This window comes from Lepisosteus platostomus, chromosome 19 (assembly GCF_059453375.1).
Source record: "Lepisosteus platostomus isolate fLepPlt1 chromosome 19, fLepPlt1.hap1, whole genome shotgun sequence".
NCBI classification, from domain to species: Eukaryota; Metazoa; Chordata; class Actinopteri; order Semionotiformes; family Lepisosteidae; genus Lepisosteus; species Lepisosteus platostomus.
Genome location: NC_142629.1, coordinates 15,782,722 through 15,796,187, shown reverse-complemented (window position 1 = coordinate 15,796,187; position 13,466 = coordinate 15,782,722). Strand labels below are relative to the sequence as shown.

The window sequence follows — 13,466 nt, the reverse complement described above, 5'->3', positions numbered from 1 at the left end:
AATGAACCAGCGATTTAGTGTTTCGTATTTGTATTCAGCAAGAGCACAACTAAACGAAAAGAAGTGATAACATTGGTATACAATCGTTCTGCTGTTAAAAAGCTGTGAAATACGTGTCGTCTTTAATACACAAATATAAATAGTATAGCGTAAGATAAGAATAAAACTTACCTCGGAAAAAAACTTCATAAATGGAGGCCGGTTTTTGAAATCCTTATGTCACCTGGAGAAATAAGAAAACATACGAATTGGTACATTTAATCTTTGCAAAAGTTGATCATTTCGGAACGGAAAGCGAAAATATAACCCGATTCCGCAAAGCTGAGATAATAACAGTTAGATACACAGTTACCAACTTTATACAGCAAGTGACTGAAGATAAATTACGGCTTTTTTCGTTAAAGGAAATAGAGCTAGAGATACCACGTCTTTAAAAAATACTTACATGAAAGGTAGTATAAGAACGCTGAATGCAGACTTTTAAACTTCGAGAGCACGCTCAAACAGACAGGACACTCATTTCGGCGTCCTAAAACACAAATTCAACAAACAAATGCAATTAACAAAAGTTGCAACAATACATTTTTGTCTAACTTTTCTCAAAGTGAAATTTGAGTTTTTGCTTTTAAAATAAAGCCTTACAGAAGATCCATTTTTGAAACTAAATTTAAGATCAAGTGCCACTCATAGCGCTTATCATATTCGATTTAACTCCACGCATTGAAAACCATCGTGCAAATAAGTTGGTATTATCCATCTTTACCCAATGGATTCAATAGATAAATAAAAGAACCGCTCTGGCGTTAAAACGTCGGGAAATACGTGTTGCCTCGTCGAGTTGCACAAATTCAAACACTATAGTGCAAGGTAGAAATAGAACTTACCTTGGAAAAAACACTTTCATAACTGGAGGTTCGTTCTTGACATGTTTTTCTCACCTGGAGAAATAAAAACATACGAATGATTAAATTAAACCTTTACAATGTTTTATTATTTCGGAGCGGAAACCGTTATTATAGCCCGAATCCGACAAGCGGAGATTTCACAGCTACAGTACTAACTTCAGAAAGCAAATGTTTGAAAGTTAACTACAGCCTTTTCTCGTTAAAATAAACAGACCTTTTCTTATAAAAACATACTTACACGAAAGGTAGTATAAGAACGCTGAATGCAGACTTCTAAAACTTCGAGAGCACGCTCAAACAGACAGAACACTCATTTCGGCGTCCTAAAACACAAATTAAACAGGAACAAATTTGATTAACAAAAGTTGCAACAACAAAATATTTTTGTCTCACTTTCCTCAAAGTGAAATTTGAGTTTTTGTATTTTAAATTAAGAAAATTAGAAATAAAACGCAAACGCATCTCACGCCGCAGAAACTCACCCCGCCGCCATCTTGCCGGGCGCACCTGTGGAACAGGTGGACGGGGCGTGTCCGCTGAGGAAGGTCACTCTGGGGGCGGGCTCGGCTCCTGATTGACAGCTGTACACTCGGATACAAGGGCTCAACACTGACGTTACTGAAGATAAATAGAAACTTGAACTCACCAAATCACAAATAAAGCAAATAACGGCTGAGGGTTTTCAGAGAACCCAATTCAGTGACGTTCCCCTACAAAACTGTTCGCCGGACTCGTTTAGCTTGCGGCCAGCTGGTCGAATCAAGAGAAATGTGCTGGAGAGAGACCCCTGTCGCTCCTAGTTAGGACTGCACCTCTCTCTCACTGCTAGTGCCACACCTGTCCTGCAGGTGTCACAGTGGTATAAGGGGCTGCTTTTTCGAATTGAATTCCGATCTATGCATTTATAAAGGACTTAAACCCCCCATTTTCCCTGTTTTGGAAGGCCCCGAAAATGGAGCCCCCCAAAACGGCCGGCGTGGTAGAGAACAGCCACTTCGACAAACTCACCCCGACAGCATGAGAGCTTCACCCGGGGATTAGGTCTCAGACCGGGGATTAGGTCTCAAACTGCCAGGGAGGCTCGGGGCTCGACTTCAACTCACAAGACTCTCCGGGAGTCGATCTACTCTCTGAACTTTAGAAGTGTCCGATGGTTCAGCCCGCGGAGCCACCAGGCCGGCCACGCAAAATACCGGCCATGTACATCTCTTATTCAGACTAAAGCCAAGTCACAGCCCCGAGACGAGGCGGTTCGTCTGTTTGCTCTCATTTCAAGCATTAAAGCTACTGAAACGCCTTTGTAAAGCGCTTTTCTAGCCTTTTTTTGCAAATTGACATGACCTATTTTTTTTTGTGTGACATGACAGTAAAAAATAAAGTTTCTAAATTTGCAGTACAGTTGGAGGAGCTAGTATGTTGTGTGTCAAAGAGGTTAAAGTGTTGTTTTTGCTTTTTAAACAAAATGTCTGAAATGATTCTTAAAACAACTTTTTATAAAACTACATGAACGATTAAAATTCATCTAAATGTTTTATACACCGGCTGGTGTCTGGACAGAGTATCCCTTTAGTTCCTTTAAAAAAGCAGGTGTCACGAAATGATTTATTCCCACGGGCGTTTGACAAGGATCCACAAAAAATTTAATCCCTCAGATTAAAGATGTAAAAATCAAAAGCGATGCATGTAAATAGAATGTGAACTGCTGTATGTATAGAAAACAGAATAGTGATGAGGATATAATAACTAGTTTTGCAATGAATGGAGCATAAATAATATTTAATTAATTAATAATTAATATTCTATAAAATATTAAAGTTACTGTAGTCAAGTGCAAAGAGTGCTTGTGGTACAAAAGGGTGTCTATGACTATGAACTAGTGGAAACATCGTGCGACAGGTATTTAGGAGCTTTATATTAACTCATAATTGTCATCTCTAAGACAGAGATGCAACTTCATTTAGATGAATTTAAAAAGACATCAAAATTCCATATCGTATCATACAGTGCACACAGGTTATACAGTGAAAAGTGTTGGGGTACCACCGTCAATGAGTGACGTTCAATAATCACAGAGGCCATTGACTAACAGACACCAACAGTTTAATAATAATTGTTACAGCTTAATCCAAACTCAAAATACAGGAATTCTGAAACAGTTTCTGACACAAAGCTGACTCTAATTTCTAACCTTTTACGCTTCGTGAAACCCTGGGGGTGAATAAAGCATTTTGAATTCAATTTAACTGAAAACAAATCCTAAATATTCAATTAAAGTCTCAATAAGGTTACCTCATCAGTACTTCAGTACAAAGACAACGATGGTTATCCGACGGTTATAGTAAGCAGGCATAAGTCTTGCTGTCAAGTCATCTTAAATGTATTCCATTCGATGATCAACCTGTGTAAAGCCGTGTCATTTCTACTTGTCACAGAAACGGCGACAACAGTCCACGTTTAACGCTGCAGTGTTCACTGACAAACAAGATTTTCTACTGGATAAATAGAAAACACGTGCTCCTTTACATTTTTTTTTCCAAAACGAGGAGTGTGACGATATTCTTCTGTTGTTAAAGTCAATGCTACTACTACTTGTACAATGGTACAATATTATCGACGATATAAGACATTAATACAGTACATAATGTTCACAAATTAACAATCGCGTTTTAACGCAATTATCTCGGATAAACACAATATTGTTCGCGTTTAAAACCAGTGCTGTCTCTAATTACGGAAGCGTATTATCACCTCAGAGAAAAAAAAATATGTTTTGCATGTAAACGCAATGAATATTTCTTATTTGGTGGCGTTAATAAGCTTCTGTAGATAGTCGTAATAAAAATATGTATAAATGATGTCATTATTAGATGACATCTGAAGCCATGGTATGCACATGTAAAATGGTAAAGTGATGCTCCTATCAGGAGTTTAGGACCATGCCCAGGTACACATAAAGAGTAGGAAGATTACTGTATGTGCGTAGAGTTGTCAAAAGTATGCAGTCCTAGAAAACAGTCTATTGAAAACTGGTGCATATAGTGTCCATTTCTGTGACTTCAAGGGCTTTTCTCCAGGGACACACAGAGACATCATGAGTTTCATTCACTTTTCCTTCCAACTTCATGGACAATTCTCCAGGAAACCTTAGACATTGTTACCAATATGTTAACCTCAGAGTTGAAAACTATATGTCGGCTATTGATAATCAGATTCGTGATTTACAGAAAGGGCAATTCAAGGGCACTTCAACCTTTGTGGCAGTAATCCACGCATGGCATGTCGTCTACATCATATGCACTGTCTTCTTCCTCATTCCAGGTCTGACGTTTATGAAAGCAAAACAGATCTGTCCTGCGATGGCATGTATGATAATCATGTGTCTGTACCGATCCAGAACTCTCTCAGCTGTTTCTGCCAGAGCTTTTGCGCCTCTGAGGGATTTCAGGAACCAGTATCTCATTGCATCTTTGGATTCCCAAAAGGTCCTGGACAGTGTTCAAAATATAGTTCATTGGAGGGGTGCATGGACCAGAGGAAAGAACCTGGGTGCCTGCTAGAGAGCTACATGCTCCTCACCTAATGCTCTCTTTCCATTCCTGATGCCCTATCAAGCCCTGGTGCTCATACTGTAGGTCACTCCTTAAGGGAGAGGTACCGTAATACTCACTCCCGCTTGATCACTGGAAGACTCTCCTGAGGAACAAGGTAACTGCAAATCAACTACCATGACACTGTGATCTGGTAGAAAATCAGACCTACCTGTCAGATATGAACTATTACTCACCTCAGTCCCTCAGGATATTTAAGACCTGGTTTCCCACCCCTTGATCGCTCAGCCTTAGAGAGTCCTATCTCTGGCCTTGGTGTTCGTTTCCGTTGCTTCACTGTGCTTCACTTCTCCCTTCTCAGTTTCAGACTGTGCCTGTGTGTCCGACGACACCTTTGGATTTTCCCTGCGCTCTCTTTGGCTTCACCTGGGTTTGAACTGCGCTTGTGTTTTTTGGTTATGTCTCAGGATTCCTTCTGGGCTTACTTGTCTCGAACTGGCTACGAACTCTGCTTGCCCCCAACTACGGCTTGGATTGTGCATTCAGTCTGTATGCCAATATTTTTAACGATTAACTGGATACTCAGGCAAGCTTACGTAGTCAGTATGAAATCATTCCACGTGTAGATGGTAAGATTAAAAGCTGACCTAAACTTCTGAATTGCAGCTCTCCAGAAATAGAGAAATCTTCCCAAAGCATAGCCTCAGAATCATACAATACCCAGGGTTGCAGTTAATGATTGTGAGGACATGAGCTCTGCATCCTCTTCATCTGTACCACAGAAAATATCTGTACGCCAGTTCTTACACTGTTTAAATCAAACTTAATTCATCAAGATTTTCTGTTATACATCCATTCACTGTCTAACTGCTTCCTGAAATCCAGGGTTGCCTGAGATCTGGCATCTATCCTGACAAGCAAGGGGCCCATAGCAAGGTACACCCTGGACAGGACACCAGTCCCTTACAGGGCAGACACACAGACACAGACATGCACACATCTGTAATGCCGTCAAAGAAAATATTCTGTGAGTATTTTGTTGTGTATCAGTCATCAGAAAGCCACATATCGCTGGTAAGGGTTGCAATCACCTGGTAAAAAAAACACTTGGATTCAAGGAGAACATACAAACTCCACAGAGAAAGCATCCCAGACTGGAACTGTATCAATGACCCAAGAGCTGTGAGGCAGCAACATAACTGCCTCTTCCCAGTGTCCTTTGCATTTTATTATACCCAATTATAAATACTGTACCATAAAAGCAAAATGCTAATAAAACTAAACCTATAATACAGTGTAAATTCTGATATCAAATGAGTAGACACAACCCCAGAGAACAGTCAGTTGAAAACATGACCAGCTGGTCCCTCCAGTGTTTATTTCTGTGCCAGGAAGGGGCTTTCTTCAGGGACGCACAGAGCATCGTGAGTTGCCTTCAGTTTTCCTTCCAAGGTCAGAGACACTTCTCCAGGCAACCTTACAAATTATTACCAATATGTTAACCTCACAGTTTAAAACAGTTTAATGTGTGCTATTTATAATTGGATCAATAACTTATAAATAGACAAAAGCACCTTTCAATTCAAGGGCACTTCAATGTTTGCAGCGCTGATTAATGCAAGGACTATGTTAAGCACATAATATTGTTTCAAATAAAGCACAAGCACATCAGTACTGTTGGCTACAATATCTTATGCAGTATCTTCTTCCTCATTCCAGGTCTTAAGCTAATGAAAACATACAGTATCTGTCTGTCCTGAAATCTATCTCCAATCAGCAGAACAGGCCAACTGTGGTAGATGGTGGTTCCTGGTTTTAATACTGTCACCTGATCATCTGTCATTTTCCAAGTGGCAATTTCCTACATGCAGCAGACACATCCTAACAGTATAATATGGTTTGGACAGGAATCTCCTTCTTGTTTGGTTTACAGTTGTTACAATTTATAGACAAAGCTGGGCAAATGACTCACTTTAAGAGCAAATAAGCCAAAGATTCAGACCACATGTATTCACTGGCACTTTATAGATGGATAGTAAATATCTACTATACTGAGTTGGAAAATTCCTTCAAGGTCTATTTGAATAAAATAGTTCAAACAGGAAGAAGAGTACAAATCAATACGCGTGGCTCGAGCACAGGCTTCACTGAGCATACGATGAAGCAATTGCATTGTGTGGGTTTAACTAAGAGTCTCATAGACATTCGAACATAAGAGCTGGTGTTCTACCTCAATCTCAGAATACAGAGGTTTTGCCCTACCCTCATCTCAGAGCACTCAGCTGGTGCCCTACCCCCGTCTCAGAGCACTCAGCTGGTGAGGCTGTGGGTTCAGAGAGATCCGCATAGTTGGAGTGAGGTCCAGTTCAGACTCCTGCACTCCTGGAGGGGGAGAGAAGGTGAACTTCTGCAACAGCGAGGTGAAAAACAGGAACAGCTCCATCCTGGCCAGGCTCTCTCCGAGACAAGCCCTGCGTCCTGGGACAGCAAACACTACAGGTTAGCTCTCCTGTTAGATCCTGTACTGCAGCATTGGGTGTCACTGATTTTGGGCTGCATTGCTCACCCACCACGTCACTTGAAACATCCTCACAAGACCTAAACCTTCTATTTAAATGTTTAGACCATATGTTATTAACTCTGTTAAATGTGTCATTCATATTAGATGCAAAATAAAATATAATTGATCCCAACATGCACCTGATCAGCAGTATGAGACAGAGTGCCGTCTACATGCCTTTTTGATGAAGTAGCCCCGGAAGTGAACATCTGCCGCTGCCATGTGAGGAAGGTTCAGTGGAACGACATTTGCCAGGCGCTGGATTTCATGTATCACAGCATCGGTGTAGGGCATGCTTCTCCGATGTTCAGTCCTCGCCTCCTTTGTGCCGACGACCTTCTCAATTTGCTCCTGAACCTTTTCTGTGTGGAAAAAGACAGATAAACACTGCTGTCCAATACATTACTGTACAACTCCAGGCCCTGGGGGTGTCTCCTTTTTGTCTGCTCTTGATCCCCACATTGAGCTCATTATTAGACCTAGAAAACATGCAGGGTTCTGGAGTCCTGCACATCCTCTAGGATGCATGAATGTGGAATTTACATGTCCTCTTGCCTCTCTGGTTCCTCTCAAAGACCTGCTATTTAAGCTAGTTGGTGTCTTGAAACTGCTCCTGTATTTGTGGGCCCTGTGATGGCTCGGCACTCCAACCCAGTGATAGCCCTGCTGTTTTTTTAAAAAAAATCTTATTGTTTAACAATGTTTAAAGCTTGCCTGAGAATCCAGCATATTGGGAGAGTCAGCAGTAGGGGCTCTTACTTTGGATGTGGGGATATTTAGCCATCAGCAGCAGCCCCCAGCGGAGTGTGGTGCCTGTTGTTTCAGTCCCAGCAGCAAGTAGGGCTACAATTGTGTTTATCAGATTATCCTCTTGGAAATGGGAATCTTCTGTCCTGAAACCTGAATTAAAATAAAGAAATTGTTTCATGAGGATGGTGATTTATAACTCAGCTATCAGTATTGTAGCAGTGATATATGTATTATTATTTGTTGTGTAACTTGACTGAGCTCTGCTGTGACGCCTTCTTTAGCTGTGTTAAGGGTTAACACCTGATACAGGGTTTATTGGCAGGCGGTGATGTCTGAGGCATCATCAGTCATGTTAAGACCTGTAATACAGACAACATACTGTAGGACAGAACCCTGTGGGAATCAAGAGAAAAACAGATCTCTTCAGTTTTGCATGACATACTGTGAATTTAATAAGCAACTTTCATTAGTGTAGAAATAGAAGACAAATGTTTTGCTTACAGGAGAGATGCTGTTATCCCAGTGTTCATGAACACATTTTGCTTTTGACCTTCTCTGTTGTGTTCAGTATATTAAGTCTCGAGAACACTGACATCTTAAACAGGATTAAAAGTATCCTCGGACCTTATTTGGATTTTTAAACAATTTATATCTTCAGGTATTCTAAACATTTTTAACAAAAATAAAACCACAAGTCTGATAGGGCCTGGATTTCCAGAGCAGGCCACTTTTAAGCATAAAATTCCTTAAATTACCTGGGACTTCAAACACGCTGGAACTCTGGAATCATAATTGATAAGTGACACAAACCTGGCTCATTAAAACAAACTATTCTCTTCCTAAATTTAGGTCAAATGAAATATCAATTTGACTTTTCATTCACTAGTTACAGAGGAAATCTGACCTGCATTTACTAACCAGTCTCTGGAAAGACAGACGTCCACAGAAACGGATCCCCTCTGTTCTCTTACCTTCTGTTGTTTGATCAAAAATGCATCAATAAATCCCCTCTTATCGTTCTCTTGTAAGGTCTGCTCCAGCTGCCTCACAAGTTGGTTTATCTCGGCCATCATACTCGCAATGTTCCTCATGAACATCCTTCTAGATTTCAGTAAAACCCCAGTGAGAGGGAAGACATTGTAGATCTGTGTGGAAAAGAAGAAACACATCACTGATACAACACTTCTTCCAGTTAATCATGAATTTAGCAAAATTGTGTGATGTTTGCTGGGTTATTTTGGTAGATTATTAATGGAATGTTTTTATTATATGAAGATATAAGTATGTGAAGATAAGTATGTTACAACTTTTGTTCCTTTACATTAGGACAGCACAAGATGCAGCTCTTCCAATATATTCGTACATTAATTCATTACTTTATTATCATCACCATCAAGACAATATCAGAAATGCTTCCATATAAAGTAAATATTACCTAAATTATACCTACATAAAATAAAACTGCTTTTTGCACAGGACTAGTTACCTAGTTGTTTAGTTGTAGGACTAGTTGTTTTGATCTTCATTTTCAATATACTACTCACTTATTACAGGAAGAATTAAACTGTGGAATTACTTTTCATCTTGCTAGGATGCACTGCATAAGTAAGAGTTTGCACGATAACCTAAATATAACATGCTAACATTTAACAGAAACATTTAACTTGCTGCTTATTACAATGGATAGAACAGGAACCATACAGTTTTATTGTAAATCTGATGTTAAATAAGCTTCTGTCCTAATGATTTATTTTGAACCAGGTTAATAATCTTGGTTACCTGGAGAACAGGGGATCCGGTGAGTTTGAAATTGTGAATAGACTTGTTCACCATACTGTGGAAGACAGGATCAGCATAATCAAACCTGTCTCCATACGCTAAGGTGGCTAAAATGTTGGAAACAGCACAGTATACAGGTTCCTTGGTTTCAAATGGTTTACCTGCCAAAGGAAAGAATACAGCATCAGTCTGGAAGAATTCCTGCAGTTGTGTCTCTTTGTACCACCACCCTTGTGTGCTCCCAGTTTCACCTCTCGAACCCCAGTTCACCAGTGCCCAATAGAGCCCAATTCCACTTCTCCCTTCCGGGCTCCTGGAGGGAAGAATGTCTCAGCCTTCCATTAAACTGAAAGACAAGATTTTGTCTCTAGACTCCAAAAGTGACAATCTTAAAAGAATCTGAGAGAAAAAAAAACCTGGAAAACACATGACAGAAAAATCAAAATAAAACACTTCATTCCTTCTACCTCCATGTGCTTCAAACACCTCAGTGAGGTACTGGATTTCCTCGATGATCTTTTCCTCACTCCCCTTCCTTCCCATTCCAAAGTCCCGCAGATTAGACAGAGCAAACCTCCTCATCTCCTTCCATGAGTCCCCGTTTGCAAAAACGATACCTATATTCGAGCCAAACACAAATGGGAAGAGCCAGACAGATGACGAGATCTACAAAGTGATAACACTGAGTATTGTCTCTACAGTGGAGAAACTATCCAAAAAGACCTGAAAGAGGGAGTTGAACAAAGCAAAAGTTTCAACTTAAACTTAAAAAATTGCAAATAAAAGTTGTAGAGACTGAAAAACATGTATTTGGGGCACAATGAATATACTTTGGATTTTATTTCAAATAAGGTACAGTAAGTTCAAATTTGTATTTGAATTATAAACAAATCATCCTGTGCTTCAGGAGGAACATATTTACCGTGTCCTTGACTGATATCATGAAATATCGGTGTGATGAGCCTGCTCCCAAACTCCTCAGGGTAGTCAACAAGCGCCTCCTTCACTGTCTTGTAACCAGCCAGGACCACTACTCTCATGGGGCCGAGGTGCACAGTGAAGACACTGCCATACGTCTTTGACAACTGGGGCACAGAGAGAGAGAAAGAATTGCACAGCAACATTCAGCAGTTTAACTATAAATGATAATGTACACAATATCAAATTTGTTCATGTTTATCAATATATAATTAATTACAAATTTCTAGTTAAAAAATTCAGGTGTGTTGCACTCCACTCCACATGACTACATGACTACAGTCACAAAACTATTTTGAAAAGCTTGAGAATCGTACAGCTTCTACACAAGAGACTCAAACCTCTAGAACAGGCAATGAAAAATTAATTCCTAAAGAGCTGACTATAAAACATACACAAAATAACATCCACTCCATCGATGACTCTAATGGCAATAATAGCAACCTACTGGAAGTTATTAACTGAAGTTAAGAGGGATAATAAAGACAGAGAAAGATTCGCACAGCAACACTCACCATTTAAACTACAATCAATACCGTATAAAATAAAAAATCATTAATTCATTCACAATGGAAGTTATTAACTGAAATATAGGAAGGACAACAATGACAAATCAATCTCACACAGTTTCTAATCACCAACTGTCTCTATACAGTATATCGAACACAAACACTTTCCTTTGCTTTTGTCTCAAGCTTCCCATCTCCTTGAAGCCACCCTGGGTTAACTCCTCTCTGAATGGGGTTCGAGCCTCCTAGTCCTGTGGCCAGGAGGCTACCTATTAACCATATGGTTTAAGACAAACCTATCTTGCAAAATATTCCAAACATTCATCAAGTATTTACTGTAATTCTTGTTGTTATCCCTAGTGAAATATTAATACATCTTACCTCCACAAGAGACAGGTCCAGTCTCTTCAGATCCAGCGAGAGCAGGTTTCCCAGGAGCGGCAGGGCTGGGGGTCCCGGAGGTGTCTTGACAGACTCAGGGGTCGACACCATGAAGATATAAACCACAGAAATCACTATCACAGCAGCCAGAAGCAGCCTCCCAGAGGAGACTTGCAGAAAAGCTTCTGGAAGAAACATAGTGACACCTTGGACACCTTGTGACACCTTGGAATATTTGAAAAACAGCAGGATATAATAAAGCACCACAGAACTAACCAAGTACTAAGAGCAGAGTAAGTGCCTTTCAGTCTTCTGCATGTTACTGGCTTACAAGTTTATGCCCTGCCCTTTTCTTCTGCCGTTTCACATTTGCTGGTCCAACTGGAATGAAATGCAGGTATGCCAAATATGAGACCCAGATAACGCCCTTTTCCCAATAAAATTATGTATTTTTTATTAAATGTTTTCAAATCTAGTGCCTTGTCACTTCAATAGCACTGCCTACTTAGCTGAGCATTAAGTGTACGTTTTGGGATATTCACCTGCGCAGAGCAATTCATTTTTACCATTTTATCAGAGGGTTGTAAGTAGGAAACATGCAAAAGAGGAACTTAAGAATAATATATTGTGTAGAGATGGTTGAATAAATCAATTATTTTTGCCCTGCCAACCTACATTTCATATATACAGTATTGCGGAGAATGGCGTGCACCTTGAGTTCAGCAGCTGATCAGAGGCACAGAGCAGACTGGAGGCAGGAGACTTAGTTTCAACAACATAGTTATAGCCATTTAGTTTGCAGTCATCTAAATGCTTTATGCACCGGCTGGTGTCTGGACAGAGTATCCCTTTAGTTCCTTTATAAAAGTTGGTGTCACAAAATGATTTCCTCCCATGGGCGTTTGACAAGGATCCACAAAAAGTTTAATCCCTCAGATTAAAGATGTAAAAATCAAAAGCGACGCATGTAAATAGAATGTGAACTGCTGTATGCCTAGAAAACAGAATAGTGATGAGGATGGAAAATGTCGATGGTATGGACATATCATGAGGAGGGACGTTGAGGAAGTAACAATGAGGGTAATGGAATTTGAGGTGGAAGGTAACAGGGGAAGAGGCAGGCCTAGAAAGAGATGGATGGATTGAGTGAGAAAAGATATGGAGGTATGTGAAGTGAGTGAGGAAGATGTGCTCGACAGAGACAAGTGGAGAAGAGCAACCAAAGCAGCTGACCCCAGGACAGTCTGGGACTAAGGCTGTGAAAAAGAAGAAGATGAGGATGGAAAAACAGGTTTTGCAATCAATGGAGCATAATGAGTATTTAATTAAGTTACTGTAGTCAAGTGCAAAGAGTGCGGGTGGTAAAAAGGGTGTCTATGACTATGAACTAGTGGAAACAGCGTGCAACAGGTATTTAGGAGCTTTATATTAACTCATAATTGTCATCTCTAAGACAGAGATGCAACTTCATTTAGATGAATTTAAAAAGACATCAAAATTCCATATCGTATCATACCGTGCACACAGGTTATACAGTGAAAAGTGTTGGGGTACCACCGTCAATGAGTGACGTTCAATAATCACAAAGGACATTGACTAACAGACACCAACAGTTTAATAATTGTTACAGCTTAATCCAAACTCAAAATACAGGAATTCTGAAACAGTTTCTGACACAAAGCTGACTCTAATTTCTAACCTTTTACTCTTCGTGATGTGAAACCCTGGGGGTGAAAAAAGCATTTTGAATTCAATTCAACTGAAAACAAATCCTAAATATTCAGTTAAAGTCTCAAAAAGGTTACCTCATCAGTACTTCAGTACAAAGACAACGATGGTTATCCGACGGTTATAGTAAGCAGGCATAAGTCTTGCTGTCAAGTCATCTTAAATGTATTCCATTCGATGATCAACCTGTGTAAAGCCGTGTCATTTCTACTTGTCACAGAAACGGCGACAACAGTCCACGTTTAACGCTGCAGTGTTCACTGACAAACAAGATGTTCTACTGGATAAATAGAAAACACGTGCTCCTTTACATTTTTTTCGAAAACGA

The 13,466-nt window shown here is 39.9% G+C and overlaps 1 protein-coding gene and 2 long non-coding RNA genes across 4 annotated transcripts in view; 1 reads left to right on the top strand and 2 right to left on the bottom strand.

The window, feature by feature from the left end:
* LOC148645227 (uncharacterized) overlaps positions 1 to 6,928 on the bottom strand; it is a 197,263-nt gene extending 190,335 nt beyond the window's left edge. The window contains exons 1-6 of the long non-coding RNA XR_015928313.1: positions 6,716 to 6,928; positions 3,195 to 5,929; positions 1,388 to 1,523; positions 1,144 to 1,228; positions 885 to 938; positions 446 to 529 (exon numbers count right to left, since the gene is read on the bottom strand). This is a non-coding gene — a long non-coding RNA (uncharacterized LOC148645227). The remainder of the gene's footprint in view (positions 1 to 445; positions 530 to 884; positions 939 to 1,143; positions 1,229 to 1,387; positions 1,524 to 3,194; positions 5,930 to 6,715) is intronic.
* Positions 1 to 13,466, top strand: part of LOC148645222 (uncharacterized) — a 229,465-nt gene that overhangs the window by 192,953 nt on the left and 23,046 nt on the right. The window lies entirely within an intron of this gene.
* On the bottom strand, positions 7,196 to 11,715 carry LOC148645226 (cytochrome P450 2K1-like). 2 transcript variants are annotated; one of them, XM_088612460.1, is made up of 7 exons: positions 11,411 to 11,715; positions 10,465 to 10,627; positions 10,010 to 10,159; positions 9,543 to 9,703; positions 8,735 to 8,908; positions 7,773 to 7,913; positions 7,196 to 7,375 (listed from the first exon to the last, which is right to left on the bottom strand). In XM_088612460.1, exons 1-6 carry the CDS (start codon positions 11,606 to 11,608, stop codon positions 7,872 to 7,874), a joined length of 888 nt encoding a protein of 295 aa, XP_088468586.1. In that variant the 5' UTR covers positions 11,609 to 11,715; the 3' UTR covers positions 7,196 to 7,375; positions 7,773 to 7,871. The 2 variants fall into 2 exon arrangements, with proteins under 2 accessions (XP_088468586.1, XP_088468585.1); XM_088612459.1 differs by lacking the exons at positions 7,196 to 7,375; positions 7,773 to 7,913 and having other exon boundaries at positions 7,923 to 8,908.